The sequence below is a fragment of the Mesoplodon densirostris genome, chromosome 7 (assembly GCF_025265405.1).
Source record: "Mesoplodon densirostris isolate mMesDen1 chromosome 7, mMesDen1 primary haplotype, whole genome shotgun sequence".
In the NCBI taxonomy this organism is placed as follows: Eukaryota; Metazoa; Chordata; class Mammalia; order Artiodactyla; family Ziphiidae; genus Mesoplodon; species Mesoplodon densirostris.
Window position 1 is genome coordinate 8577813 of NC_082667.1, and position 27411 is coordinate 8605223.

A 27411-nucleotide genomic window follows, 5' to 3' on the forward strand; every position below is an offset into this window, starting at 1 on the left:
CTATTTATTTTGCTTATATTTTCCTTTTTATGTGTGCATCAGAATTATGTATGATGAGAATCTATGTCTAAGTCAAAAAGAGCTCCTTTGGGAAGTATGAAATAGTCTAGCGATGAAAGAGCCTTGGGACATAGTTAACTGGCAGCATTCTTCTTTTAGTGGCATTTTCTTCAGTGGCATCTTTTACAATCGTTGACATCTTAGATTTGCTGCAAGATAGGGCAATATTGCAAACACAGGCTTATCATGAGCCAGTCCTGGTTACCAATACTTTATGCTTACTAACTTATTTGCATAGGACTAGATTATGAAATAAGGACTATGGGTAATCTCCAATTTATAGAGAAGGAAACCGAGACTCAGAGAGGTTAAGAACTTGCCCAAAATCACACAGCTCTGAAGTGGTAGCCTGACCAGGCAATGGGAAGCTGCGCGGGGTTGTTAGCAGAAGAGCACATCCAGTTGTCTAAGCCTCCCTAGACGCATCTGGAAATGCAGATAATCCTCTCAGAAGGTTGTTATGAGGATTCCACAGCTGGTGCCTGGCTTGAGCATTCATTAAATGGTCCCTGGTGTGGTTATTATCTTTAGTATTAATAATACCAAGGGTGGGCTTCCCTGGTGGCGCAGTGGTTGAGAGTCCGCCTGCCGAAGCAGGGGACACGGGTTCGTGCCCCGGTCCGGGAAGATCCCACATGCTGCAGAGCGGCTGGGCCCCTGAGCCATGGCCGCTGAGCCTGCGCGCCCGGAGCCTGTGCTCTGCAACGAGAGAGGACACGACAGTGAGAGGCCCGCGTACCGCAAAAAATAATAATAATAAAATAATAATAATAATAATATCAAGGGTCTATCCAGATTGGACTCCGCAAATCTTACTCCTATTTCCATCCCCAACCCCGACCCCGGGATTTCAGCCCAGGAAGTACTCCGGAGAACCCGCTCTGGGTTAGAGAAGAGTGGTGACAGGGCCTCACTTCCCAGCAGCCAAGGGCCCCTGCCGTGCTCCGTGGCTTCCGAGTCACACCCCTCCTCCAGCCTCCTCGGAGGCCTGGGCCGTGTCGCCCCGTTGCTCTTGCTGATTGCTCTCACATTCGTCACTCCAGACATGCCCGGCTGCACCTCAATCTCTCGGTCTGGTTCTATGACTTGGTTCAGCTGAGTCAGGCAGAGGGAGGCTGGGGTTGGGGGGAGGGAGGAGGCTGGGGAGGGGCTCCCTCATCAGCTGACACCAAGATGCTGGGATTTCGAGGCTCAATTAACTATTGAGGGATGTTCATCCGGGGCTGGCAGTGGTCCCTATCCTTAGGCTAGATTTTTTCCTTTAAAAAATGGTTGAGGGGGCTTCCCTGGTGGCGCAGTGGTTGAGAGTCCGCCTGCCGATGCAGGGGACATGGGTTCGTGCCCCGGTCCGGGAGGATCCCACATGCCGCGGAGCAGCTGGGCCCGTGAGCCATGGCCGCTGAGCCTGCGCGTCCAGAGCCTGCGTTCCGCAACGGGAGAGGTCACAACAGTGAGAGGCCCGCGTACCGCAAAAAAAAAAAAAAAAAAAAAAAAAATGGTTCAGGGACTTCCCTGGTGGCACAATGGTTAAGAAAATGCCTGCCAATGCAGGGGACACGGGTCCGAGCCCTGGTCTGCACATGCTGCAGAGCAGTTAAGCCCGTGCATCACAACGACTGAGCCCGCGTGCCGCAACTACTGAAGCCCAAACACCTAGAGCCTGTGCTCTGCAACAAGAGAAGCCACCGCAAAGAGGAAGCCCACTCGCAGCAATGAAGACCCAACACAGCCAAAAATAAATAAATAAATAAATTTATGTCAAAAAAATTGTTCAGATACATGATCAAAAATGTCAAGAGAGAGTCCGCCTGCCGATGCAGGGGACACAGATTCGTGCCCTGGTCCGGGAAGATCCCACATGCCGCAGAGTGGCTGGGCCCGTGAGCTGTGGCCGCTGAGCCTGCGCGTCCGGAGCCTGTGCTCCGCAACGGGAGAGGCCACAGCAGTGAGAGGCCCGTGTACCGCAAAAAAAAAAAAAAAAAAAATGTCAAGAGTGCCTAAGGATACAGAGAAAAAATCAAGTCTCCCCCTCCTCACTCCCAGCCCCCGTCCCCAATGCTGTGCCCCGTTAGCATTTTCTGTGTCCTTCCTGAGCTGCAGCTGCCCAAGTCTGTCTGTCACAAGTGGTTGCAACCACACACACACACACACACACACACACGTTACGTGTCCACCTCCATGCTTTGAGATATATTTCACAATCTGCTTCATTTCTGTTCAGAACCGTTGGCCTTGGCCTTTTGAATGGCTACATTGTATTCTACAGTGCGCTATCCCATCATCACTTTGTCTCTTATTGACAAAGGTGTTAAATATTTGCATCTTTTGCTATTACTACAGTGCCATAATGACTGCTCATCTCAGAGATCTTTTTCTGGAAGTTTTTAAGGTGTGGGGGGTGGGGGGTTGGTGCCCACTGCTGCCAACATGTGGATTCAGGAGGCAGGCAAGAAGCAGAGAAAGACAGACAGACAAATGGACAGCGTCGTCAACTGCCTGCAGCCTCCTACTTCAGGGCTCAGCTTCCCCAGCTGCACAGGGTGGGAGCAGGAAGGACTCCCACTTCCCTTCTGGTTTTGAATTCTCTGGGTAGCCCTAGTCTGACCCCAAAGACCAGAGGCAGGAGGGTTCGAGGGCTCTGGGGCTCCAGGAAGCAGAGGCCAGGGAGGCCAGGGCAGGTGGCAGCTGGGTTCAACCAGAGCCCAGGACCAACCAGGACTGAGTCAGAGAGTGGCTTTTTCTCCCTGCCTGCGGCAGGCCCCACCTGACACCCCAGCGGCTTGGCTGGGGTCCAGCTCCCTAACCAGATGGTTCAGGGCCCCAGGCTCAAGAACTAAAACCCTAAAACAGCCTCCAGGGTTTTCTGGGCACCTGATCCTCTGGCGTTGGGTCTGAGGGACTCCCTACTCCCCACGCAAGTGTCTGAGAAGGGGTGTTTTTCCTACTTACCATTTGGGGGTGGAAATAGCCAGAGTTGGACAAGAGCAGAAATGCTCAGCCCAGTAACCCAAACAAGCTGCCCAGGTGGGAGGAGGCAGTGGGAAGCGAGAGCCAGGGAGGGTGGGGCCCAGGGCCATCTGCCGAGTGCCGGGCCAGGTGCCCAGGGACTCAGGATGCGGCCTGCAAGGCCTGGGCCCAGCACTGAAGAGGGCCCGGTGTGGCCCAGCCGCCACTACCTGACTCTGGACCAGCTCTCCCTGCTCTCCCAGGGCTCCCCGACGCTCCTGGGGGCCCTGCCTCGCCCCGAGACTCTCACCGAGCCTGGCACCCCGGCACCAATCCTTCTCCTGGTGGCCTCCACCCAGTGCCCAAGGAGTTGTTCAGAAACACTGACTGACTCATGACCCTTCTGTGCTTAAAACTCTCCAGTGGAGGATCTTCCCTGGCAGTCCAGTGGTTAAGACTCCACACCTCCAATGCAGGGGCGCGGGTTAGAGCCCTGGTTGGGGAGCTAAGATCCCACATGCCTTGCAGTGTGGCCAAAAACAAAAAATCCTCCAGTGGCTTCCCCCTATACTTTGAATCAAGTCCCAGCCTCTCACCATGACCTCCCAGGCCCCTCAGAACGGCCCAGGCTCGTCACCTGACCCTTGCCCCCCCACACACACCTCCCAGCCTCACACCCCCTCCAGCTTCCTCAGTCTCTCTTCTGCCCTCAGCACCTCTGCATTTGCTGTTCCCCAGACTGGAACACCCTCTCCAACACACACACATGCACAACCTGCCTCCCCCATCTAGCTCCATCTCACCTTACTGGTGTGCCTAATGGCTTTCTCAGAAAAGATTTTCCCTTTTAGAGTTTTGTTTTGTTTAACAAAACTTAGAGTTTTGTTTTGTTTTTAATTTTATTTATTTATTTTTGGCTGTGTCGGGTCTTCGTTGCAGTGCGCGGGCTTCTCATTGCGGTGGCTTCTCTTGTTGCGGAGCACGGGCTTTAGACGCGCGGGCTTCAGTACTTGCAGCATGCAGGCTCTGTAGGTGTGGGTCGTGGGCTCTAGAGCGCAGGCTCAGTAGTTGTGGCACACAGGCTTAACTGCTCCGCAGCATGTGGGATCTTCCCGGACCAGGGATCGAACCCGTGTCTCCTGCATTGGGGCGGATTCTTAACCACCGTGTCACCAGGGAAGTCCAAGATTTTCCCTTTCTAAAGGAGACCCCAGTCCTTCTCCCCTCTTAGTCTTAAGCCACTCTGCATCTTCCCTCGTTCACTTCATCTACTCCCCACTAGAGTGGAAGCTCTGTGAGGGCAGGGATGCCGTGGGGTCGTCCAGGGCTGCGGTCTGGGCCAAGGAAACCATGAGAGTGACACCGACACCGTATGCTGACCACTTGCCCATGCCAGCTCTGTCCTTCACTTATGTTAATCACTCAATCCCCTCTACAGCATAAAATACAGGTACTATTATTACTATCTCCCTTTTATGATGAAGAAACTGAACACAGAGAGGCTAAGTCACTTGCTTCAGGCCACACAGCCAGGAAGTGCTGGAGCCACGATACAGAGGCAGCTGAATTAATGGTTTTGAACAGATGAATTCCTACTTCAGGGAATTCCCTGGTGGTCCAGTGGTTAGGACTCTGAACTCGCATTGCCAAGGGCCCGGGTTTGATCCCACAAGCCACGCGGTGCGGCAAAAAAAAAAAAAAAAAAAAAAAGAATTCCTATTTCAGAGATGAGGAAAGTGAGGCTCAGAGGGGTATGAGGGTAAATAAGACAACTGAGGGTAAATCCAAGTCCTCACTCTTAAGAGTTGCATCTCCTCCCACGGTCCCCACTGCCTTTTTGCTGCCTCCTGGGAGGGTAAGTCTGGAGCCCAGAGCCCAGTTAGCAAGCACGGGGAGACCCAGTGCCAAGCCCTGAGGTTGCCAGCCTCCCTCATAATTAAAGACACACACATCAAAGACAGCTCCGAGGTACCATTAAAAATCCATTAAGTGGGGCTTCCCTGGTGGCACAGTGGTTGAGAGTCCGCCTGCCGATGCAGGGGATACGGGTTCGTGCCCTGGTCCAGGAAGATCCCACATGCCGCGGAGCAACTGGGCCCATGAGCCATGGCCGCTGAGCCTGTGCGTCCGGAGCCTGTGCTCCACAATGGGAGAGGCCACAACAGTGAGAGGCCCGCGTACCGCAAAAAAAAAAAAAAAAAAAAAAAAAAAAAAAATCCATTAAGCGAGCAAAAAATAAATCCAGAAGGTAAAACTCGGGTTGGCACACTGCGGGGAGAGGAGTACATGCACGTATCCCTGATGGCCCTTAAAACAGCCTCAGGGTTTTCAGACACCAGTAAAACCGCCAGCGCCCTTTGACCCAAGCACTCTCAGCATTTGGGAACACGCCCTGAGGAGGAAGGCCAAGAGGAAACAAAATCAGAAATGTGTCTGAAGCTGCCCATAGCCACATCGTGGACATACCCAAATGTCCACCAGGAGAAGCCAGTCGTGCCGTGGCTTGTGGACAAAATCCTCTCTCTGCCCTCACCTGGGCTGTTCGGTCCACTCTCTCATCTGCCTCACCTTTAGCCTTTACACAGGCTGTTCCCGCCACCTGGAGCACCCTTTCCACCTCTGCTCAGCTGGCTATCACCTATTCATTTCTCGGCCGCAGCCAGAAGTCCTTTTCTCCCTTCCTTTCCCCCATGGGAGGGTGGGGTAGTGGGTAGGGTCCTTCTTTTGTGATAGCCCAAATGACCAACCTGTGCTTCCTCTTCGCATCTTCACCACACTGATTGTAAGCACTCATGCGGCGTCTGGCGCCCCCACTAGCCTGAGAGCGCATGGAGGTGGGACCAGAGCTGTGCTGGCGCCGCCCTGGCCGGGAGACCCGTGGCGCCCGCAGGGCCCGTGCCCAGCATGTTCACTGCTGTGTCCCAGAGCCCCGCACAGTGCCTGGCGCAGAGATGACTCTCAGCAAACAGCCGCCGGATGAAAGATACTGATGTGACTGTGGGAAGCGGAGCCCCCGGAAGTTCGAATGAGTCTTCATAAACACACAGGGCACGCGCACACGCATCACAGTGCTGGGTGAGGCAAGCAGCAGCCTCCTCCTGGCAGAAGTCACTGAGATTAAAAATCCACCTCAGGGACGCCCCTGGCGGTCCAGTGGTTAAGACTGTGTGCTTCCACTGCAGGGGGCCCGGGTTCCATCCCTGGTCGGGGAGCTAAGATCCTGCGTGCCCCTTGGCGCAGCCAAAAAAAAAAAAAAAAGAAAATCCATCTTAGTAGTGGTGATGGCTGCACAACTTGGTGAACAGACTAAAAACCACTGACTTGTTCACTTTTATTTATTTATTTATTTATTTATTTATTTTAACATTTTATTTTATTTATTTATTTTTTACTGCGTTGAGTCTTCGTTGCTGCGCGGGGGCTTTCTCTCGTTGCGGCAAGCGGGGCTACTCCTCGTTGCGGTGTGCCGGCTTCTCATTGCGGTGGCTTCTCTCGTTGCTGAGCACGGGCTCTAGGCGCGCGGGCTCCAGTAGTTGTGGCACACGGGCTTAGTTGCTCCGCGGCATGTGGGACCTTCCCCAACCAGGGCTCAAACCCGTGTCCCCTGCACTGGCAGGCAGATTCTTAATCACTGTGCCACCAGGGAAGCTCTGATTTGTTCACTTTTAAAGGGTGAATTTTATGATGTGTGAATTGCATGTCAAAAAAAATACTCCATCTTTGATGAAGCCAAGGGTGCGGTCCCCATGGACTGGTTCAGAGAAGGAACCAGGAATGGACTGTTGTCCTCAGCAAATGGGATGGACATGGAGCCTCGAAGGTTAAAATGACTTGGGAAGGGGTAGGAAAGGGACAGGCATCCCAAGTAGTGAACATTGCTGGGAGATGCTGAAGAGGCAGGAGCTTGGAGCACCCACAAGCTAAGGAATCCGGGTGACTGTGGAGGCCAAAGTGGCAGGGACAGAGCTTGGGGATGTGAGGCAACCACACAAGGATCTGGGACAGCTTAGTATGTGCCCCTGCCAAGACTGATGGGAGCAGCAGGGAAGTGACACTGTCCCTTGAGAGGCTGTTGGAACCCAAGGAGCCATGGAACTTTTTTGGGTTTTTTAAAATTAATTAATTTGTATTTTTGGCTGTGTTGGGTCTTCTTGCTGCACACGGGCTTTCTCTCGTTGTGGTGAGCGGGCGCTACTTTTCATTGCCTTCAGTAGTTGTGGCTCGCAGCCTCTAGAGTGCAGGCTCAGCAGTTGTGGTGCACAGGCTTAACTGCTCCGCGGCATGTGGGAGCTTCCCGGACCAGGGCTCGAACCCATGTCCCCTGCATTGGCAGGCGGATTCTTAACCACTGCGCCACCAGGGAAGTGCCAGCAAGTCTAGTTCTAATTAAGAATCACTATGGTCAAGTTTATGCTGGAACAATGGGAACCAATATCTAAGAAGCTGGAGAGAAGATAGCTTTCTGTCTCCCTCCCTGCACTTTTTACTCCTTCCCAAAACACATGTTGAATATTTCCCACATTCCCTACCCTGAGCAGGGCACCTTACCTGTGTTAAGAAAAAAATATGATTCCCAGCTCAAGCAGGCAGAGTTGGTGCAAATATTAATATCATAGCAGATTGATATGCATGTTTATTAAAACCAAAAATCTGTGCATTCACACAGATGCTACCCAAACTTCTCTAGAAGTTATACAAACACATGTATGTACACACACACACACACACACACACACACACACACATACTTTCTCTCTCCACTGTCACTCCTCTATGCCTGTGCAGCCAAACCGAAACCAAGACCAGCAGCGTGTGTTCTCCTGGGGCCAGTAATCTCCAGGGCTCCCAATCACGGTGCCTGCATGGCTGCAGCCCAAGTCTAGTCTAGGCCAGAAATGCTGGGACCACTTCCAACCCTCTCTTGCTCTTAGAAGCCCAGGTTTGATTCTCTAGGAGACGACAAAGATTCCCCTGGAGATGTCTTCCCAGCTCCTTCTGGTGAGGCTTTGGGTGCCAGACAACATAAGGAGATCCTGGGAGCCTAGAGACACTGGAGATAAGAGAATCACTAGCCCCATTATACTGATGTGGAAACTGAGGCCCAGAGGGGCACAGAACGGGAATCACCAAGGACAGGCCTGGGATTTGGCCTCTCTCTTAACTCCTAGCTCTTTCCCTACCAACATGAGGGCTGCATGATGGAGAGCAAGGGTTCTTTTTCTTTTTTTTTCCAGCTGTGTATTGGGCACTTACTGAGTGCTAGGCACTGCACCAAATGCTTTACATAAACTGTCTCATGCATACCCCACAATGACCCTATGAGGTGGATTGGATTATTCTCACTCTAAAGATGAGGGAAGTGGGGCCAAGGAAAACCAGATAGCCTGCCCAAGGTCCCCAGCTCCTTAGTAGCAGGCTGGGACTCACAGTCTGGTGGTCTGAGCCCGAAGCCTGGCAACCCCACTCTGCTATGATGCCTCCCAGGTCGGGGACGGGGTTCACCTGGAATTCTGGTAGGACTTTAGGAGTTCCTTGAAACTTTTAAAGAACATGTAGGTGTCCATGTGTGTGCACACGTATTCAAACATGCATTTTCTAAGGAAAGGGGCATTGCTCTTAGCAATACTTCAAAAGAATTTCTGACCCAGAAGAGGCTCAGAATCACTGATACTGAGCAAAATCCTTGACCGTCTAGGTAGAAGTTGCTGTGGCCTTGGGCAGGTCAGGACATGTCGGGGAGTTTTACTTGCAGATGTGTCGGGTGAATGTTTGAGGGTTGGTTGATTAATTCTAATGTTGGCCCTTCGGCTACCAAGAGCCCAGGCAGGTCAGTCCAGTGCTCTGTCATGTGTAGCCCCAGGCCTCCAGAACCTGCTGGTCCAGGCCACTGTGGCCTGGCCTGCCCTTATCTATAGGCCTGAAATCTGACCTGTCCGCCCTGGAGGTGGAGATCTGCCAGATGCTCTTACCATGAGATGGTTGATCTTGGGCACTCCAGCACGTGGAGCAGTTCACAGGACACCCACCACACCAAAGCTGAGCCACACGGCCAGCATCCAGGGCCACTGAGGCCAAAGGTCCACCTCTACCCACACCCAACTCCCATCATGCTGTCCGAAGGGGCCACCCCGGCCCTGGAAGCCCCCTCATCCTGCCCTAAAGGCCCAGCCAGTGGCAACAGGACCCTGGAGGGGACACTTCCTCTCAGAGGCCTCACTGGACTTCAGCCAGCCCAGACATGAGGCCAGGAGTGGAGGAACAGAGGCAGCTGAGTGGCACGCATGGAGACTGGGCTTGTCCTGAGAGTGGGGAGCTGCCAGGGTGGCACAAGGTCCGCTGGGAAGAATAAGGGTGCCAGCCCACAGGGGGCCCGTTTGACCTGCCATCTACACCGGCAGACACCAGGCTCAGAGCCCAGCTGCTGACTCGGATGCTCCCTCTACCTGGGGCTCCCAGGAGCTCCAGACCACTCACCAGTGTGCGCACAGGTGACCATGGGGGAAACTACATACGCCTCAGTTTCCTCATTTGTATGATGCAAGGATTGTGAGATGGTGTCCGAGAAAGAAAGGGCCTTCCCACCATCCGGTCCAGGACAGCACTGTGACCCAGGGCTTCGCAGGGGCAGGTTACAAGGGCTTGGGAAGCTGGAGGGGTGATCAGCCCTCTGCCCCACCCCGCCCCAGGACCCCTGAGGGGTGACAGACTGTGGGAGAGAACTGAAGGGACAAAGGTCAATGGGCCGGCCATCTCAGGCAGGCTGAGCAGCTGGGACCCCTGCAGGGAGGCTGGCCCCCTGCTGAGGGCCCACCCATGTGGACACCACCCCTTAGACCTCCAGCCGAGTGGTCCCCTGGACTCACCCTTCCCTCCAGCACCCACCTCCTGGACATCACTCGGTCATCAATCCTGCCCCGCACTGGCCTCTCCCCTGCTCCCTGCTCGCCCCGCTCTAGCTCTACGTCCACACGGGAGCCCAGGTAGGAATCTGACCCATCACTGCCCTGCAGACATCCTTCACTGGCCTGAGGGGCCCGCAGGGTGAAAGGTAAGCAGCTTACAGGGCTGCCCTCCCGGCATCCTCTCATTCAGCTGCCCCAGCACTGCGGCACCTTGGGGCTGTTCCACTCTCCATACCTATGGTCACATGCTCCCTCCATCTGGAGCACTGGTCCCACTGCCTCAAGGGCTGTGTCCTCCAAGAGGCCTTTCCTTGAGCTTCTCTGAGACCTCTCAGCCCGCCCTAGGCAGCTCTGCACCTGCCCTGAGCCCCCACAGATGGCCAGGCAGGGCAGGGAGGGCCCCTCGGAGCCTGGTGCTGACAGGGCACATGGCAGGGCGGTGCCACACATGAGGAAAGTTCCCAGGGGCCAAGTCCAAATTCCTCTGAAGTGGCTGGATGAGCCAGGCCTACCTACCTAACCTCTCTGTGCCATAACAGGGCAGTAAGAGCTCACACCCCACAGGGTCGTGGTGAGGATTTGTAGTTTTAACTTGAGTACCTGCCTCCCTTAGGCTGAGCTCAACACGGCAGGTGTCTAATAATCACTGTTTGCTGCCAGACACAGGGCTTCCCAGGAACAAGAGGAAGACGCCCAAGGGGGCAGGGCCTTCAGACAGCCATGGACTTCAGCCCCAAGCCCCGCTGGCCTCCCCGACCCCCAGCCCCTCACAGTATACCCACTGCTGGGCAGGTCTCACGAGCATCTCCTCCCCTCTACAGCTCACCTAGACTCTGCTCCCAGGAAGCCCTCGGACTGAACCGGCACTGCCTCCACTGATGGAGCCCTTTCTGCCCATCAGATGGTCCCATGTGGCCAGGGGCCCTTCTTGGGACGTGGGTGCTCCCAGAAGGGGTTCAGCAGAATCTGAAAGAATGGTGGGGCTGAGGTTTGGCCCAGGTGTCGGGGGGGCCTAGGGACAAAGTTTCCACCCTGAGGTCTACAGTCAAAATGAGATCAGCCATCACCCAGATATCAGATGCAAAAGGTCACAGGCCTTAGGCAAGCCCAGGTCTGCCCAGGGCCTGCCCAGGTGAGCTCCCCCCGCACGCCTGCTCCTTCCCTCACTCTTCAGACCACTGGCCCTTTCTCAGCTTGCAGATGGAGGCTTCATAACACCTCCTTCAAGGGACTTTCTCTGACTACCTCCTAAGTTAAATCAGGGTCCCCTACTAGACCCCCCTTCAGCACCTGCCCACTACCCTCACAGCTTGACTGTCAATGAGGCCTGGCCCTGGGAAAAGCAGGAATTCAAAATCAAGGAGACAGACACGAACCAGAAGTGTTTATTACAGAAATCTGGCCAAAGTTCCAACTGAGTAGCCCCAGCTGAGGCTAGGCTGGGGCCCTCTGCCCAGGGCTGGGCAGGTGAAATAGGAAAGAATAGAAGGAGTACATCTGGGACCAAGGCCTCAGAGCTGTGAGATGATGTTGGGGGCCAGACTGCAGGTGAGGCCCGTGCCATCTGGCTCCACGTTCAGGGACTTCACGACGCCATCCTCTATCACCATGGAGAACCTGCCAGAAAGAAGGGCCGGGCCAGTTGCAACAGCCTGGGCCTGGAGGCTGGGAATGGAGACAGGCAGGGTAGCAGGGGAACCGCACAGGAAACCCTCCTCCTTTTACCTCTTCAGCCGTCGATTCCCAAAGAGGGACACCAGTGAATCATCTAGTAACAAATCTGTCTCCTGAAAGGAGAAGCAAAGGAAAGGTCAGGAACCCCCAGACCTGGCTGGTCCCCACACTGGCCATGTCCCTCCAAGTCCCTGCTTCCAAGATGGAGGCTGGGGGGGCTGGTGCACTCACCTTTCCAAAGGCCCCAGTGGGGTCGGCCAGGAGCCGAACCTAAGGAGAAAGTAAGGTTGCAAGAAAAATCTCCTGCTTGGCCCGATACCCCGCAGGACCCACACCTCACCTTGCCTTCTGTGTTGTGCGCTCGTCCCCACTCTTCAGTCACAAAGACATCGTTAACGCTCAGACACGCCACCACCTCGATCCCCTTGGCCTTCAGAGCGCCAGCCTGCTCCACGTACCCAGGCAGGTGGGTCTGGGGAGGGGAAACAAAGAATCAGAAGATGGACAATTGCCTCTGCTCCTCAGCCTACCCTTCATCTCTAGGCCCTCCTCACTTCCCTACTTCAACAGCTTTGATCAGACAATGAGAACCGTGTAAGCCACAGTTCCTTTTTGCCTTGGCCACTAGGAAGCTTGGATCCAAACTTAAGTGTTCCTTGGTCAAGACCATGAACTTCCCATGGGCAGGACTATGTCTCATTTACCCAAGTCCCAAGTCCCAAGTCCCTTCCACCGTGCCTGTCACCCAGCAGGATCAATAAGAGATGTTGGATTTCACTGCATCACCTTTTCTCCTACATTCCTGGTATCTGTTCACAGCCTCAACTTATTTTTTAAAAACCCGATAACGGTTTTCTAACTGTCATGTTATCTACATCCTCTTGGTACAAGCTACCCCAGGACTATGTAAAGGACTAATGAACAATACAAACATGTACACAAGATCCCAATTGCTGAGCCCCAGAAGGGCAGCCCTCACCTTGGAACAGCCAGGGGTGAAGGCCCCAGGGACTCCAAAGAGCACCCCCTTCTTGCCCTTGAACAGCTCTGCCAGGTTCACCTTGTTCCCAGGCTTCCCTTCAAATACCACCACGGATGGGATGGCATCTCCCACCTAGAGGGAATGACACCAAGGTAAGGAGTTGGGGGGTGGGGTGGGATGCAGGAGGCCAAGGCCAGGGCAGCAGCGGATGGTGGATGGTGCACAAAGGGCCAAGTAGCACTGCCTGGTCCGGTGGAGCCAGGGTTGACACCCGGCGGGAAAGTCGAAACCTGTCAGAGCTTCCAGAGGTCCCTCCCCAGCAACCACCTGGTTACCCCACATGATCCAGGTTTCAAGGTGGCCCTATTCCTCTTAAGGGCCAGTTGGTAACAACAGAAAAAGGGAGAGGCTTCTCCGGGTGTCGCAAGAGGTTGAGTACACAAGCTGAGTTACAGAGAAGGACTGGGGTAGGTGGGCAGGAGGAGGCGGGGAGGAGGCCCTGACAACACGGAGGGAGGGGATCCCGGCCACGGCTGAGTGTCCCACTCTCAAGAAGAGAAAAAGGGGGCCTCCCTGGTGGCGCAGTGGTTGAGAGTCCGCCTGCCGATGCAGGGGATACGGGTTCGTGCCCCGGTCTGGGAGGATCCCATATGCCGCGGAGCGGCTGGGCCCGTGAGCCATGGCCGCTGGGCCTGCGCATCCGGAGCCTGTGCTCCGCAACGGGAGAGGCCACAACAGTGAGAGGCCCACATAACGCAAAAAGGAAAAAAAAAAATAAAAAATAAAAAAAAGAAGAGAAAAAGGGAAGGCAGCAGAAGGTGGGAAAGTTGGGGAGTGGAGTGCAGATTCCTACATCCAGAGGGTAGAGAATAAAAGAAGGAATCTCTTGAAAGGGGAGGGATCAGTCTACCTGGGAGTGTGTGAGGGCTTCATGGGGCTAGAGAAGGTAGAGAAAAGGGGGGAAAGTCAGGGGTGAGGGGAGTGCCTCTGAGAAACCCAGCAGTTGGTTGTAGGATGAAGCAGAAGGAAGGGGGAGATCTCAGAAGACTGTGGAGCAAAGGGGACTCCCAAGGAGCTGGGGATGGTTCCAGAAGATGAGAAGGGTGAAAAACTCAGAAGCGTGGGAAGTAGCCAAGAGTGGAGTGCAATGGGGGCGGGAAGGTATGGAGGAGGGCACATATGGGGATTGAAAAGGGTAAAGGAGATGGTTCCATAAGGTGGGGGAAGCCATGGTACTCAATCTCCTGAAAATGATGAAGACTCAACACAGGTGTCCCAAGGTGGATGCGGAAGGGAGACGAGGGGAAGGCCCAAAAGCCTTGACTGTCCCAGGAGATGAGGCACGAGGCCCCTAAAACTGGCGACAACGTTGCAGCTACAGGGTCTTGATGAAGGAATGAGAGGGGACAGACGTCGGGAGGAGCCTCTAGGGCAGCGGGGAGGGGTCCGGAGGGTAAGAAAGAGGGTGACCCTCCCCCAGAAAAGCAGGACGAAAGGGCTTGGGGAAACAGGCGGGGGGTGGCGGGGGCCGCGAAGAGGTCAGGCCTGGCTGGGCCAACGGTCACCTTGATCGGGGCCATGGCTACAGCAGCGCTTCTGAAACCTCGGACCCCGCCAAGCGTCCACTCTAAGCCTCCTTTCACGCACCCTCCGGCTCCCGCTGCCGCACACTCAACGACGGCCGCCCGGGAGACCGCCGAGCCCGCTCTACGGCCCAGGATGCGCAGCCACGCCAGCAGCATACCGTGTCTCGAAACCACAATTGCCCCGCCCCTGCCTCACAGCTAAGGTAGAAGGCTGGGCAGCACAAAGGTGCTACCACGCAATCCTGCGAAAGGCGGAGCAAAAGGCGGGGCGTAGGTCGCCCCGGCCCCCTGCGACGCGCCTCCACTGCGCGGGCGCGGGCGCCGCGCGCAAGGCGGCGTCTTCGACACGGCTCGGCTCATCTGCATTAGGGACTGGATCACTCGCGCACTTGCAAATGGGCGGAGCTTTCGGCTGCCGCGCAGCTTATTTGCATGCAAGAATAGGGTGCTGCTGTCTTGATTGGCATAATTTACGGATTGGGGCAGTATTTCCGTTCCTTAACCGATGCAAGGGACGAGGAACGATGGTGTCAGGCGCCTGTGTAGGAGTAAAGCATATTTATTTTGCATTCCACGAAGGCCCCTGCATTGCAGCTGTTTTACATATTTGCGTTGTACACGACTTGTAGCAATTTGAGGTTTGTCTTAGCCAAAACCACTGCGCCTGCGCCGTAGCAAGCTCCTGCCAAAACACTTCCGGGAGCAGCGCTTGACCCCGTCCGACCTCCGCTCCCGCAAGCACGGGAAGTTCTAGCAAGTTCGCCGGTTCCGCTCCTCCCAGCTGTCCAATAGGATAGAGCGGAGCAGCCCCGGAAATGACGCCAGGGGAACCCGCCCTCCTTCCGGTTCCGGCTTTGCGAGAGCGTGTAGCGTCGACATGAAGCTGCTCACCCACAACCTGCTGAGCTCGCATGTGCGGGGGGTGGGGCCCCGTGGCTTCCCCCTTCGCCTCCAGGTACCGGCCGGGGGAGATCTCGGGCCCCTCTCCTGGGGGCGGGGGTAGGAGAACCAAGATCTGGTCCCTGCCTAACAAAATATGTCCACCGCGCAGGCCACCGAGGTCCGCATCAGCCCTGTGGAGTTCAACCCCGACTTCGTAGCTCGTATGATACCCAAAGTGGAGTGGGCGGCGCTTCTGGAGGCTGCGGACACCGTGAGGACCCTCGTTTTCTTCCGTGCACACCTTGGCGGGGGGGGGGGTCGTCTCACCGCAGCCCTTTACACCAGGCCAGGGAGCCTGGCCTCAGGGCGAGTGACGGGGATACCCAGAGATGATTTAGGCCTCTTGCCCACAGTTGCATCTGGTCGAGGTGCCCAAAGAGCCGATTGAGGGATATGAGCATGACGAGATATTTCTGAGAAAGATGCACCACGTTTTACTGGAGGTGAGAACCGGCCCATTACTTGCTTCCTGGATACACCCACACCTGGAGGCTGTCAGTGCTCAGCTCTCTTCCCCTCTTCCCGCAGGTGGATGTGTTGGAGGGCACCCTGCAATGCCCAGAGTCAGGACGTCTGTTCCCCATCAGCCGTGGGATCCCCAACATGCTACTGAGTGATGAGGAAACTGAGACTTAAAAGCGTGCCAGGCCCGTTTTTCATTTTGTGAGCGTTGTGTATCTTTGTTTACCTGTATCCTGTTTGCTACTTCAATCCTGTGTATCCCCAACCCTTGGTCCAGTGACACACCAAACACACGGTGTTCTTGAGCTCGGTATTATATTTTTTTTCTCATTAAAGGTTCAAAACCAAAAGCGGTTTCTCTTTGCAGCAAATATACATTAAAATAGAGTCTCTGTACAGCCAAGGGCTCTGGGCCCTGGCTTGCCCCATGTCCCTGCGCCTCCCTGGCCAAACCCAAAAATAAATATAGTGTTATTGCTCTGCAGGGCATAGAGACAGTGCTCTCCCTACCCCGTGAGGAGGCTGGGTGGGAGCTGATGTGGGCGCCCTGGCCATCCCAGGGGCCCAGGGGCTGGAGCCTGCTTGGAGTTATTGCTTCAAGGGGCGGGCAGTAATGCCCAATGCAAATGATGAGGAAAGGAGCGAAGGGAGCAGGGGCCTTTGCTCTCCAAATCCCTCTCTGCTCTGGAGAGGAAGTCGGATTAAGCAGCAGCAAAAGCATCACCCACTGGGAGACTATGGCCTCCACTCCCTTCCCTCCCTGAGATCAGGCTTCTGCCCCCCTCGCCCCACCCCACCCCACCCCCCCCACACACACACACACATGTCCCCTACAGCCCCCTATGGCTTCCGCAAGGCCCCCTACACCCTGGGGGCACGTTATGGCTTGCGAGGGGCAGCACTGTGCCCAGAGCCTGGGCATGCACGTTCCCAGCTTCTGACACCCCCTGGAAGGGGGGAGGGGAGGGCATAGGGCCTGCTCCGGCTGATGGTGTTGCCCTGGCCCTGCCATCAGGCTGTGGCACTGCCCAGACCCCAGCTCTGCCCCCTTGGGGCTGACCCCGTGCTGGGCGGGTCCTGCCAGCACCCCCACCTGTGCCCAGCCCTCGCCTCAGTCCATCATGGCCTCAAGCATCTCCAGGAACAGCTTGTGCATGGGCACCTTGCCCTCCAGCTTCACCCCATAGAAATGGGCCAGCACTTTGCCTGCCGTCTGGCGAAGGAGCGGTAGTGTAAGCAGCAGCCTGCCTGCCCGCCTCCGCTCAGCACCCCCTCCGGGGCCTGCCCGGCCAGCTTCATACTCCAGCAGGGCCTCGTGTAGAGCTTCTCGAAGCTGCTCCACCGCCTCAGCATCTTCAATGTGCACAGAGTCTGCAAGGGAAGGCGAGAGAGCTGTTGACATGGGCCGTCTCCAGAAAGGGCAGAGCCACATCTGCCTGGACACGGCTGGATGGGTCCCAACCAGGAGCCAGACAAGGATTTGCTGAAGCACCACCCACTGCTCCTGCCCATCAGCCAAGGCCCACCCTTTCTTCCCCAGCTATGGCCACCTCCTGTCCCCATCACCTTCTCTCTCACTAAATGGTTCACCTTTCCACAAAAGTATCGACACCAGGGCTCAAAATCCTGCATGCAGTTCCTGGACCTGTCTTTGCCCGGCTTTGTGACTTTCAGGAAGTCACTGTTCTTCCTTCCCCTAAGCTACAGTTTTCCTTGTCTGCAAAATGGGACTGTGCCACCATCAGAGTTAAAAACCACAGGGCCTTATAAAGACACCTGTCAGTACCTGCCCCAGACTCACCTGAATTGGCGAGGGCCAGGGCCTTCAGCAGAACGTACTCCTCGCGTTCAAGCCGCAGGGCCTGCAGTCGCCTCACCAGTTGCAACAGGGCAGCCCCCAGTTCCCCAAGGCCAGCTGCTCGAGCCCCCTCTTCATCCAGGACCAGGTCCTCGGCGAAGGCCAGCTCATCCTGCAGTGGCAGTGAGCGCTGGGCCACACCCAACACCAGGACCTCCATCCACACGCTCTGCAGAACTGACATCTGGTCAGACAGCGACAGTGACGAGAAACCTGGAGGGCAGTGGGGGGCAGAGATGGCTGAGCAAGTGCACCAGAGCAGGCATGGCCCCACCCACCCAGGGAAGCCCCGCGTCACCTGGGCCCTTTACCTGGGATGCTCTTGGCCCAGCTGATGGTGACCACGATCTCTCGGTCAAAGAGGTCACAGAGAGTAGCCACGGCTGGGAGGTGCCCATCAGGGCCCGCTGGGTCGGGCATGGCATACAGCTTCTCAGGCTCAACCACCAGGAGGTGGGACACCAGTGCATTCACCGGGGCTGCAGTGATAGTTGGAAGAGGCACTCGAATTCATCACCTTGCCAGCCCTTCAGGGTCAAGCATCTTCCCAGAGTCAGTCCCCCTGTGGCCTTCCTCAAGAGCCACTGGCCAGCCAGGCTCAGACACCTCTCTCCGGGAAGGGCTGCACTATCTCCCAGGGAAAGCGTCTGTTTGTGGACAGGTTCTGAGTGTTAGAAAACCTTCCCTGCTCCCGGCTGTACTGCTCGAGGCCTGACATAGAAAAGGGTATTTTTGTAAATACTTCCTGGGGGAAATGAGTAAACGAATAGATGAAGGCAAGATTTGGGTCCCAGTGCCCAAGATAACGACTATCCCGGGTGAATGACGTCAGACAGGTCTCCCAGGTCTGAGCTCCACCCCAACCCCAGAGCCCCCAAAGACCCCACTGTGCTCTCACCTGTCTTCCGAGGGCCTCCAGCTACTGCCAGAGGTCCAGCAGGGAAGGGGCCTGGGAAGGGCAGCGGGTCCACCTCTGGCCGCCGCTTGTACTTCTGTCGCCCACCCCGGACACGGTCCAGACGTACCCCTTGAATTGTAGGACAGGGCTGTGTCCATGGGGCTGGGGCTGGCCTGCTCTCCAGAGCCCACCTGCCCAGCCCAGTCTGCTAGAACTGCTCAGGCCTTGCCCAGCCCAAACCCGTGCACCCAGCCCCCACGCCTTGCCCAGGCCCCCGCCAGCGCTCACCCTCCTTGAGCATGCCCACCCGCAGGCACTTGGTGAAGCGACAGGCCTGGCAGGCCTTGCGTCTCCGCTTGGTGATCTCGCACTCGTTGGAGGCCGGACAGCTGTACTCGATGCTCCCTGCCAGGAAGAGGCAGGGCTCCAGTGGCGGCCTCCCGGGGCCCAGAGGAGGCCCAGCGGACAGGAGTCCCCTGACTCACCCCAGGTAAGCACAGGTCTGGGGAGAGCAGGAGTGCTATGAATGGGGCAGGGAAGCCCGAGCACTGAAGGGAAAGGCCACTGGGCTAGGGGCCCCGGCCTGGGCAAGGGAGGGGCTGGGACCAGAGAAGTCGGGCTGCACCTGGCCCACGCTTCTTGTCAAGTCATGTTTGTGGGCTGTGCTGCTCTCATCCAGGGCCAGAGTGGCCCCCACATTGCTACATCAAGCGGTCAGTTCTCATCCTTATGTCATTTGGCCCAACGGAGCATCTAATGCCATTGGTCCCTCCTAGAAACACTTTTCTTCTTTTGCTTCTAGGACACCACACGCCCGGCTTTCCTCCCACCTCACTGCCACCTGGTGGTTTCTGGGCATCGGCCCACGCTCCTTCCATCGAAGACCCCTAGGGTGGCCCTCCGACCTGTCTCCACTGACTCACTCAAATGGTGATCTCAGCAAGTCATGGGCTTTCAAATCTCCGTCTCTGGCCTAGACCAGCCTGAACTCTATAGACGTATCCCACTGCCTCCTCCTGCGTGCCTGGAAGACACTACAAACTTAACCAGTTCTAGATGGAGCCCCCAACCTACGCCTCCAAAACCTGCAACCCCATTTGTCCAGCTGCTCAAGCAGAAATCTAGGAGACATTTTTAATTCCTCTCTCACACCCCAAACCCAACCCACTGACAGATCCTGGTGGGCTTCACCTCCTAATATGTCCAGAAGTGCCCCTCTTCTGCCCCTGGCAACTGTTTCTGCCCTTGACCAGAGTCACTGTCACCTCCCCTCCTGCTCTGTCTTTGCCTCCTTCAATTACTGTCAACACAGAGGCATCCTATTAAACCTAAGACAGGGAGTTCCCTAGCGGTCCAGTGGTGCATTTCTCCTCACAGCCTGCTTTCTCCTACACCCTACCTGGGCTTCCTCAGCTCAAGACACCTCTTCAGGGAGGCACTCCAGAGCCCCAGACCCAGGCAGGTTCCCTGGCACACACCCTGCTCCTTGCTCTCCAGCACTCGCCACAGCTGCACTGTAACAACTGTGTGCAGTTCACTGTTTTCTCTCTCTCCCCTCTGCTGGAATGTAAACCGCTTGAGGACAGGAGCGATCCTGCCTTAATCCCAGCTATGCCCCCACACCTGGAACAGTGGCCAGGACAGCAGAGCACAAGTTTGTGAAGAGCAAGGATCCTGGAGGCTGCCACTTACCAACGGTGTGACCTTGGGCAAGTCCCACACCTAAGCCCTCGAACCCTCAGTTTTCCCATCTGTAAAACTGGGATGATTAAAAACTACTTCTGGGCTTCCCCGGTGGCGCAGAGGTTAAGAATCTGCCTGCCAATGCAGGGGACACGGGTTCGAGCCCTGGTCCAGGAAGATCCCACATGCGGCGGAGCAGCTAAGCCCGTGCGCCACAACTACTGAGCCTGGGCTCTAGAGCCCAAGAGCCACAACTACTGAGCTCACAAGCCACAAATGCCAAAGCCCGCGAGCCTAGAGCCCGTGCTTCGCAACAAGACAAGCCATCGCAATGAGAAACCCGTGCACCGCAATGAATAGTCCCCGCTCGCCGCAACTAGAGGAAGCCCGGGTGCAGCAACAAAGACCCAATGCGGCCAAAAATAAATAAATAAATTAATTAAATAAACTAAATAAATAAATATAAAACTTTATAAAAAAAACTACTTCTTACAAAGATGAGTTGTGAGAACTAAATGGGAAAATCAAGGTAAGACATTTAACAAGGCTCACAGCACCTAAATGCTCAATAAATGATCACTATTTATGGCTAGTGCTCGATAAATATTTGTTAACAGAGAAAGAAGCATTCCAGGGTGGGTGGGTCACCTGGACCCAGACCTGGACCTGTTGGCTCAGGTCTTCAGGGCCAGAAGGGAGCAAAGAGCTTTTAGACCAGCGGGTCTCAGCCAAGTCAAAACTTGCTAGAATGTCACAATCAGTCGTGAGGCATCTGTCCAAAGTTCAGTTATTAGTAATAAGCAGAGGCAACAGTCTGGCCTTTATGAGCTTAGCTCTGGACCTCAATCGACCCAAGTTCATATCTTGTTTCTGCCATTTTTCTACCTGTGGGACCTGAACAAAGTTTTGAAAACCTCTCTGGGCTTCAGTTATAATAGTGCTGGCACCTTAGAGATTGCTGTGTGGGTAACTGAGAGCACAAACGTAACAGGACACAGTGCCTGGCACTCAAGAAATGTTCTCAAAAAGGCTATATGTTATAACCCCCAAGTAACCAATGGTTTATATAAAAATATAAGTAATGGGCACATCCCAAATAATGCTTATTACATCACCATCTTGCTCACTCGTATTTTGATATGCTTTCCTGAGTGAGAAAAATTCAGTGAGTACAATTGGCAGGGATGCCTAATAGTCTTTTTAAAGTTACGTGCTGAAATACGACATAGCCACTCTCAGTTACCCGTAAAAACCTGCCTTGTGCTCGTGCTGCTTTGGGGAAATCAACACAAAAGGGGGCATATTCTCTGCTGGTGAGAAGGCAGCAGCTGCTGGAAGCAAGAATAAAGTTTAGGAGCAAGCAGAGGCTGCTTTGAATTTTTCAGAGCCGCTGTGGAAGGTGCTGGGCCTAGAGTACCCAGAAACTTAGGAGGCGTCTTGAGTCCCACACTCACACCCCACATCTAATCCATCAACACATCCTGGTGGCTTTATTTAACGCTTAAGGGAAAGGACGTTCCTGGGAGGTAGGAGGGCCTGGGAACTCCAGGCTGCCAACCCCAAGTGGTACCACGGCAGCCTGGGGGCCTACGGCCACCCAGCAGTGCACCAACTGGGGAGCACCAGGCCCAGAGGGCAAAGGGCACAAGAGCGGGGTGGGGGCTCACCCTGGATGGTCCTCTTGAAGAAGGCTTTGCAGGCCTCACAGGATGCCACACCATAGTGGTAGCCGGAGGCCACGTCCCCACAGACCAGGCAGAGGCGTTTGGGCAGGGAGCTGAGCACCAGCTTCCCACCACCCTGCTCGCCGGGCCCAGCCCCCTCCCCATCCTCCTCCTCCTTGTGGCCTGGGAGGCAGCGGGTGGGAGCTGGGCCAGGGGCCAGGGCCACGGGGGGCTCAGTCTCAGTCTCCGAGGAACCCTTTGGGCTGTCAGGACTGGCTGGCTCTGCCTTGATGTAGAGAGGCTCAATGCCCACCACCTGGCTGGACATGGCGCTGGTCACCTGCGGGAAGAGACCCGTCAGGTCACAGGGAGGCACTGGGATGGGGGATGGAGACACCCTGTCACCCTGGTTGCCCAACCCCAGGCCTGGGGCCAGGCTTCCAGGCTCAGCAAGAGGGTTGGGGGGACAGAGTCCAAGGAAGGCTGCCCATGAAGAGCACTCCCCCGCCCCGGCTGTTGCCATGGAAACAGAGTCTCCAGAGCCAGTAACTGACAGCAGGTCTCCCACTTGGGAAACGGAAGGAGGCTTGGAAACCCCCTACTCCCACCCAGGCCAAGGAATAGGGTAACCTAAGTGCCCAAGCAACCTTCAACCCCGTCTGGAATCCCCAGCCAGGAGTGAGATACCTCTCAAATTTTCTCCAGATGTTAAGAGAGCTCAGTGATCTCCCCCACACCTGGGTATCCTCCATTCAAGAGCGAAACTAAACAGGCACACAAACCCAAAGGCAGTTGATGTGCTCACACATGCGTGTGTTTACACCCTCACACTCCCACTCACCTGGGTCCTCAGGTGTCCTCACCTGCACACACACGCTCACACACACTCTCCTGGACAGGTTCACACTCACACATGTCCTTTCCCAAACCCCAGCACTCACTCATGCTCCCGTTTGCCTTCGCACGCTCCTCCTGAAGTGCACACCCCATAACACTTACACCCAAGGCTCATAATCACACTCTCGCTCACACTCTTACACTCTCACCATGCCCACACTCACACACACACACAGTCATAGTCCCTTGTGGAAACACATTCAGAGCCTCTCACACCTGACACATCGCCACCTCCAGCCCCAGGCACACCGGCGGGCGCGGCTCCACCTCCTTGCACCCCCTCCAGCACACTCGCTCTTACACTCCTGCTGCCGCAGAGTCCTCCACCACGGGGCGCCCCGCCCCCCCCCAACCTGCGCACACCTACGGGAAGTTGCCTAAAGTTGCTGCGCCTCCCCTCCCCCTCCGCCCGCGGGGGACCTCTATCAGGTTATCAGGAAGTAATGGGGGAGCGCCAAGGAGGAGGAAGTTCTCCCCTGCCAGTGCGATGACCTTTGACCCAGAGAGGAGGGTGGCCCTAGGCCCCTTCGAGCGCCCCCACGTGGTCTTCAAAGCCCCTTCCCCGACAGAGAACCCTTCCCATCTTCCAGCCCGGCCCTCCCCTGGGACTTCGGCATGCTCCATGTGCCGGATTGAACCCTGCCCTGGGACTGGATCCGAAGCCCAAGCCCGACCCTGGTCTCAGGCCGGCGCCCTAAGACCTGGACGCCATATCCCGCCCAGACCCTGACCCTGTCTGGCTTTCGACCGGGTCCCGACCGTGACCCGGGCAGGACCCGGACCCCGCCTGGAGCACGCCCCCCGCCCGCCTCCCGCCTCCCGCCCCCCTGCCCCGTTCGCACATGGCCCCGGCGCACCGCCCGCCCACCCTCCAGCGGCGCTCCCCTCCGCCCCCGGACCTGGGGCCCCGGCAGGGCGGGCGGGCAGGCATGGGGGCCGAGCGGCCCGGAGCGCCGGGGTGAGCCTGGGGCCGCGGGCGGCCCCTCCTCCGCCGCCTCCTCGGGCCGCGCCGCCCCGCCGCGCCGCGTCCCCTCACTCGGCGGCGCCGCCGGCGGCTTGTAGGACACAAAAGGACATCGCGGCCGCTTCCTACTCCGCTTCCTCCAGCTGACAGCGGGGGCGGGGCTGGCCGTGCGCATGCAAAGCAGGGGGCGGGGCCCAGCGCCCTATGCTAATCAGGCAAGTGGGCCGAGCAGCGCCTGCGCTCCGGGACTTGTCAGGGCGGAGCCGGCGAAGCCAGGGGGCCGGCCTTCATGAAGGCCTCGCCCAGCCGCCGCCGAGCCCCAGCGGCGTACTTGCTTGCGTATGCGGCCGCTGAGAGGGCGTGGCCAGAGGAGACGCGGAGAGGCTACGGGAGGGGGTGGGGCCAGGAGCGTTCTTACGTAAAGAGGGAGGCGGGGTGCGCTGTGCGCAGGGGAAATGGGAGAGGTAGTTCAGCGGCCGCCTCTGAGGGTACGGGGGATGATATGCATATGTAAATGAGAGGGCGGGACCAGAGCGGGGAGGGGGCCTAGGGTATCTGCATATGCATGAAGGGCGGAGCCTAGCACGCCCAAATTAGATAGGAGGTGCTGTCCCTTTCCCTTTTCCGCCTTCCCCCAGGATAACACAATCGGGGCACTTGGACCGCTCACCCAATATCCCCACAAAGCTGCTGAACCCGGAGTGGAAGAAGCAGACCTAATGCATGCAAGAAGTTCTGGATTTCGAGTCCCGGGAAGGCGGAGCCGATAGGGCCGGAACCGAGAACGCTCAAGGTCACTGCGGTGACCGAGTGAAGGTCACAGGGAAAGGCGGGGCCACGTGCGTCCGCCTCACGCGGGCAGCCACGCATTGACTCACGGACCATGTACAGAAGACTCTTTTATTTCTCTAAGGCTCAAAATCCACGTGGACAGGGTCGGACTTGGATCTGGGACCAGGGCTGGAGTCGGGCGGTCACTCGAGCCCGAGGCGGTGCTCTCAGATCACCATGACTTGCAGCCTCTTGTTCCGGCGCCTCTTGAGCCCCTCGATGTATTGCTGCAGCTGTTTGGTCAGGAAGTGGTCCCGGCCGATCTCCGATCGGTAACCTGGAGGGCAGAACCCAACTCGGGGCAGTGAGCAGGGGCATGGCCTCCCCAGCAGCTGGTCTTTGTTCTTTGGGGAACTTTGGATCTCCAGGGTACTGGGACCTGCCTGTTTTGTTTGTTTCGAATGGTCAAGTCATAGACCTGTGCTCCAAATAGATGGGGGATTCAGAGTAGGATGGGGGTGTTGGAGTGCAGGATGGACGAGGAAAGGAAGGCAAGTTTAGAGAAGATGTTGCCGGCCTGAATTAGGGCACTGGGAGCAGGCAGCTTTTGGGACACCGCTTCGACCACCCAGTCTCAGCCATTAGCCCTCCCCACCCCACCCCCACATTCATAAGGTAAGCAGGGCAAACCAAAGGAAGTTTACTCAAATAATCCACTGTCCAAAGGCTCCTCACAGCAACCAGGGAGGGGCCAAGGCCACAGAAAGGCTGTCATCCCCAATGGGCAAGGGAAGAAGTAGCCTTAGAAAACCTACATCAGGTTGAGAGGGGCTGCACTGAGGCTAGAGCCCAGGCCCTTGACGGTCACCCCACGCTGTCCCCATTGGGTCTTCCTGTGCCCAGTCTCCTAACTTTTTACTTTTCATGGGGCTTCTGGAATATTTGTGGGTGATAAGGGTATCTGACAAGGCAGACACATCCTGAAACCCCACTCCCACAGGCCGAAGCCCTGCAAAATCCCCCAAGGTCTCTTGTGGGAGCTGGGGGGATGGGGAGTGGGGAAGCTCACTCCGGAGGGCTTTGGTGAGGATTTCCAGAGCTTCATTCTCCATGAGTTCAGTCAGGGGCAGTGGCAGCTGGAGAGGCAGCAAGAGACTCAGATGTACAAGGGACCCCACCCAGCTCTGCCCACAGCTGAGATGCCCCACCTGCTCCCTCCAGCCCCAAGACCCTCAACCGACCTGCCTGCCCCTCCACCCTGCAAAGCCCCCCCACCCTCTCACCCCTGAAACCCCCAACTTGCCCATCCCCCACTCCCCACTAAACTCCCCAGTCTCCTTGGGTGCCTCCAACCCTGCTCTGCTGCTCCACCCAGTAGGCTCGATGGGGTGTGTGCTTCCAGATATTGAGCGATGACACTGAGGAAGACTTTTCTGGAGAAGAGAAAAAAGGAATCAGTCATCTGCAGACCGCTGAGACTTCCCTGGAGCAGAGGGGATGTATGGGTAGGCATGTTGGCCGGGGTGGGGGTGGGGGGCCTTCAGAGACCAGCTCCAGGTGCCACTTTAGTGGGAAACAGTATGGGACAGTGGTTTAAAGCCTGGGCTTTGTTGTCCCACCCTCCGAGGTTCCAGTTGTGACTGCCCCACTTTGTGAGACTTAAGGCCAGTGACTGACTTTCTGACCCTCAAGTTCTTCATCTGTACAATGGGATAATAAGAATGGCCCCATATGGAGGTTGTGAAGTTAAAGGTGATCATGCAAGGGAAGCCCAGTGCCTGGCACAACAGCAAGTGCTCAATAAATGGCAGTTGTTATATGTTCCAATTCCCTGATGAAGGGCTGGAGAGCGGAGGTGGTGGGGAGAAAGGGAGGCATGTCCCAATCAGCGCACAGCGCAAAGTAGGAAGTAAATACTTAAAAATTGTAAACAATGACTTAATGAATGAAAGACAGGCACCTCCTCAAGCAGCGCAAATCCACAGAAAAGGCATTAACTCCCTCCTTTCAACTATCTGGGTGATTCCATTAAAAGCACAGGTCCTACCGCGCTGCCTTTGCACATTTTCCTGCTCTTCTCTATGACCCCAGGACTTTGTACGACGCCTGCCCGGTAGGCGTCTGGTTGATTTAAAGCGTGGAAGATTAGCGTTGGCGCCCCTTCCAGGGAATCCTGGAAACTTGGGTCCCACAGTTTTCCCCCATTTTACAGCAATAGTAACTGAGGCCCTGGCCATCCCCCTGCCGTGCGCCCACAGCCCAGTGAAGCCACACTGACCGTTGTCGGTCTTGGAATCGTCTTCCTCTAAACGGCCTCCCGGGGAGCTGCCGCGGCGCATCTCCAGCTCCATCAAGGCGTGCTCGTCCAGCTCCTCTGGCTTGAAGTTGTCCTTGTCCTCTCCGTCATCCGATTCTTCCCAGCCACCGTGCGAGTCGTGGCCAGCCTTCTGGTTGTAAGACCAGCGAGTCTTGCCGCCTACGCTGCTGCCCTCCACTTCCGAGTCCTCACGGACAGTAGGCAGCGGTACATTCAGCTTCAGCTGCGACTGCGTGGCCGTGGTCCACAGATTCCGGATGTCGTGCGGACTCGACTTGCCTGAGCCACGGTGGCCCGAAGACTTGGCCAACGCCTGTGGGCCACATACACCGAGGGAAGCCAAGGGTCGTGGGGAATTGGGGAGGAAAGGAAGAGCAGGCTGGGGGGGGGGGGATCCTGAGCCCATCCAGGGCCAAGACTCAGTTGCGGGGCGGGGGAGGGGGTGATGGTTGGGAGCTGCCCTGAGCCAGGGCTGAGTGAGAGGATAGCCAGGGAGGGGCCCAGGGTGGACCTAGTATGAGTCTGGGTGCTGACAGGGTGAGGAGGACCAGGAAGAGTTCTTACTTTGAAAGGCTTTTCCTCCATGGTTCTGCCCCAACGGACCCAGTCGCCAAAGGCCTCGGGGCGAGGAGGAGGGGCTCACGCTCTAGGAAGGGGGAGGGGCAGGGTCCCGACCGGAATGGCAATGCGGGTCTCGCGCGGGGAAAGTTCAAGCTACAGCCCTCCACACTAGATGCCATTATGTCTCCCCATCCCTGCCCCCATAGCTGTACTGAGGATGGACGCACCGCCCATCTTGGCAGAT

At 56.5% G+C, this 27411-nt stretch overlaps 4 protein-coding genes across 4 annotated transcripts; 1 reads left to right on the forward strand and 3 right to left on the reverse strand.

The window, feature by feature from the left end:
* Nucleotides 1–11275: 11275 nt before the first annotated feature.
* On the reverse strand, nt 11276–14474 carry PRDX5 (peroxiredoxin 5). Its single transcript, XM_060104319.1, has 6 exons — nt 14130–14474; nt 12562–12696; nt 11923–12054; nt 11814–11852; nt 11634–11695; nt 11276–11525 (listed from the first exon to the last, which is right to left on the reverse strand). Exons 1-6 carry the CDS (start codon nt 14304–14306, stop codon nt 11420–11422), a joined length of 651 nt encoding a protein of 216 aa, XP_059960302.1. The 5' UTR covers nt 14307–14474; the 3' UTR covers nt 11276–11419.
* Nucleotides 14475–14985: 511 nt separating this feature from the next.
* On the forward strand, nt 14986–15904 carry TRMT112 (tRNA methyltransferase activator subunit 11-2). The gene is made up of 4 exons (XM_060104383.1): nt 14986–15105; nt 15202–15303; nt 15446–15535; nt 15621–15904. Exons 1-4 carry the CDS (start codon nt 15028–15030, stop codon nt 15726–15728), a joined length of 378 nt encoding a protein of 125 aa, XP_059960366.1. The 5' UTR covers nt 14986–15027; the 3' UTR covers nt 15729–15904.
* A 462-nt stretch (nt 15905–16366) lies between these two features.
* On the reverse strand, nt 16367–23653 carry ESRRA (estrogen related receptor alpha). The gene is made up of 7 exons (XM_060104121.1): nt 23454–23653; nt 21661–21997; nt 18599–18715; nt 18311–18439; nt 17724–17891; nt 17356–17625; nt 16367–16925 (listed from the first exon to the last, which is right to left on the reverse strand). The coding sequence occupies exons 2-7, from the start codon at nt 21983–21985 to the stop codon at nt 16666–16668; spliced, it is 1269 nt and encodes a 422-aa protein (XP_059960104.1). The 5' UTR covers nt 21986–21997; nt 23454–23653; the 3' UTR covers nt 16367–16665.
* Nucleotides 23654–24418: 765 nt separating this feature from the next.
* On the reverse strand, nt 24419–27200 carry CATSPERZ (catsper channel auxiliary subunit zeta). Its single transcript, XM_060104875.1, has 5 exons — nt 27171–27200; nt 26568–26919; nt 25643–25722; nt 25359–25425; nt 24419–24626 (listed from the first exon to the last, which is right to left on the reverse strand). Exons 1-5 carry the CDS (start codon nt 27189–27191, stop codon nt 24517–24519), a joined length of 630 nt encoding a protein of 209 aa, XP_059960858.1. The 5' UTR covers nt 27192–27200; the 3' UTR covers nt 24419–24516.
* Between the last annotated feature and the right edge of the window lie 211 nt (nt 27201–27411).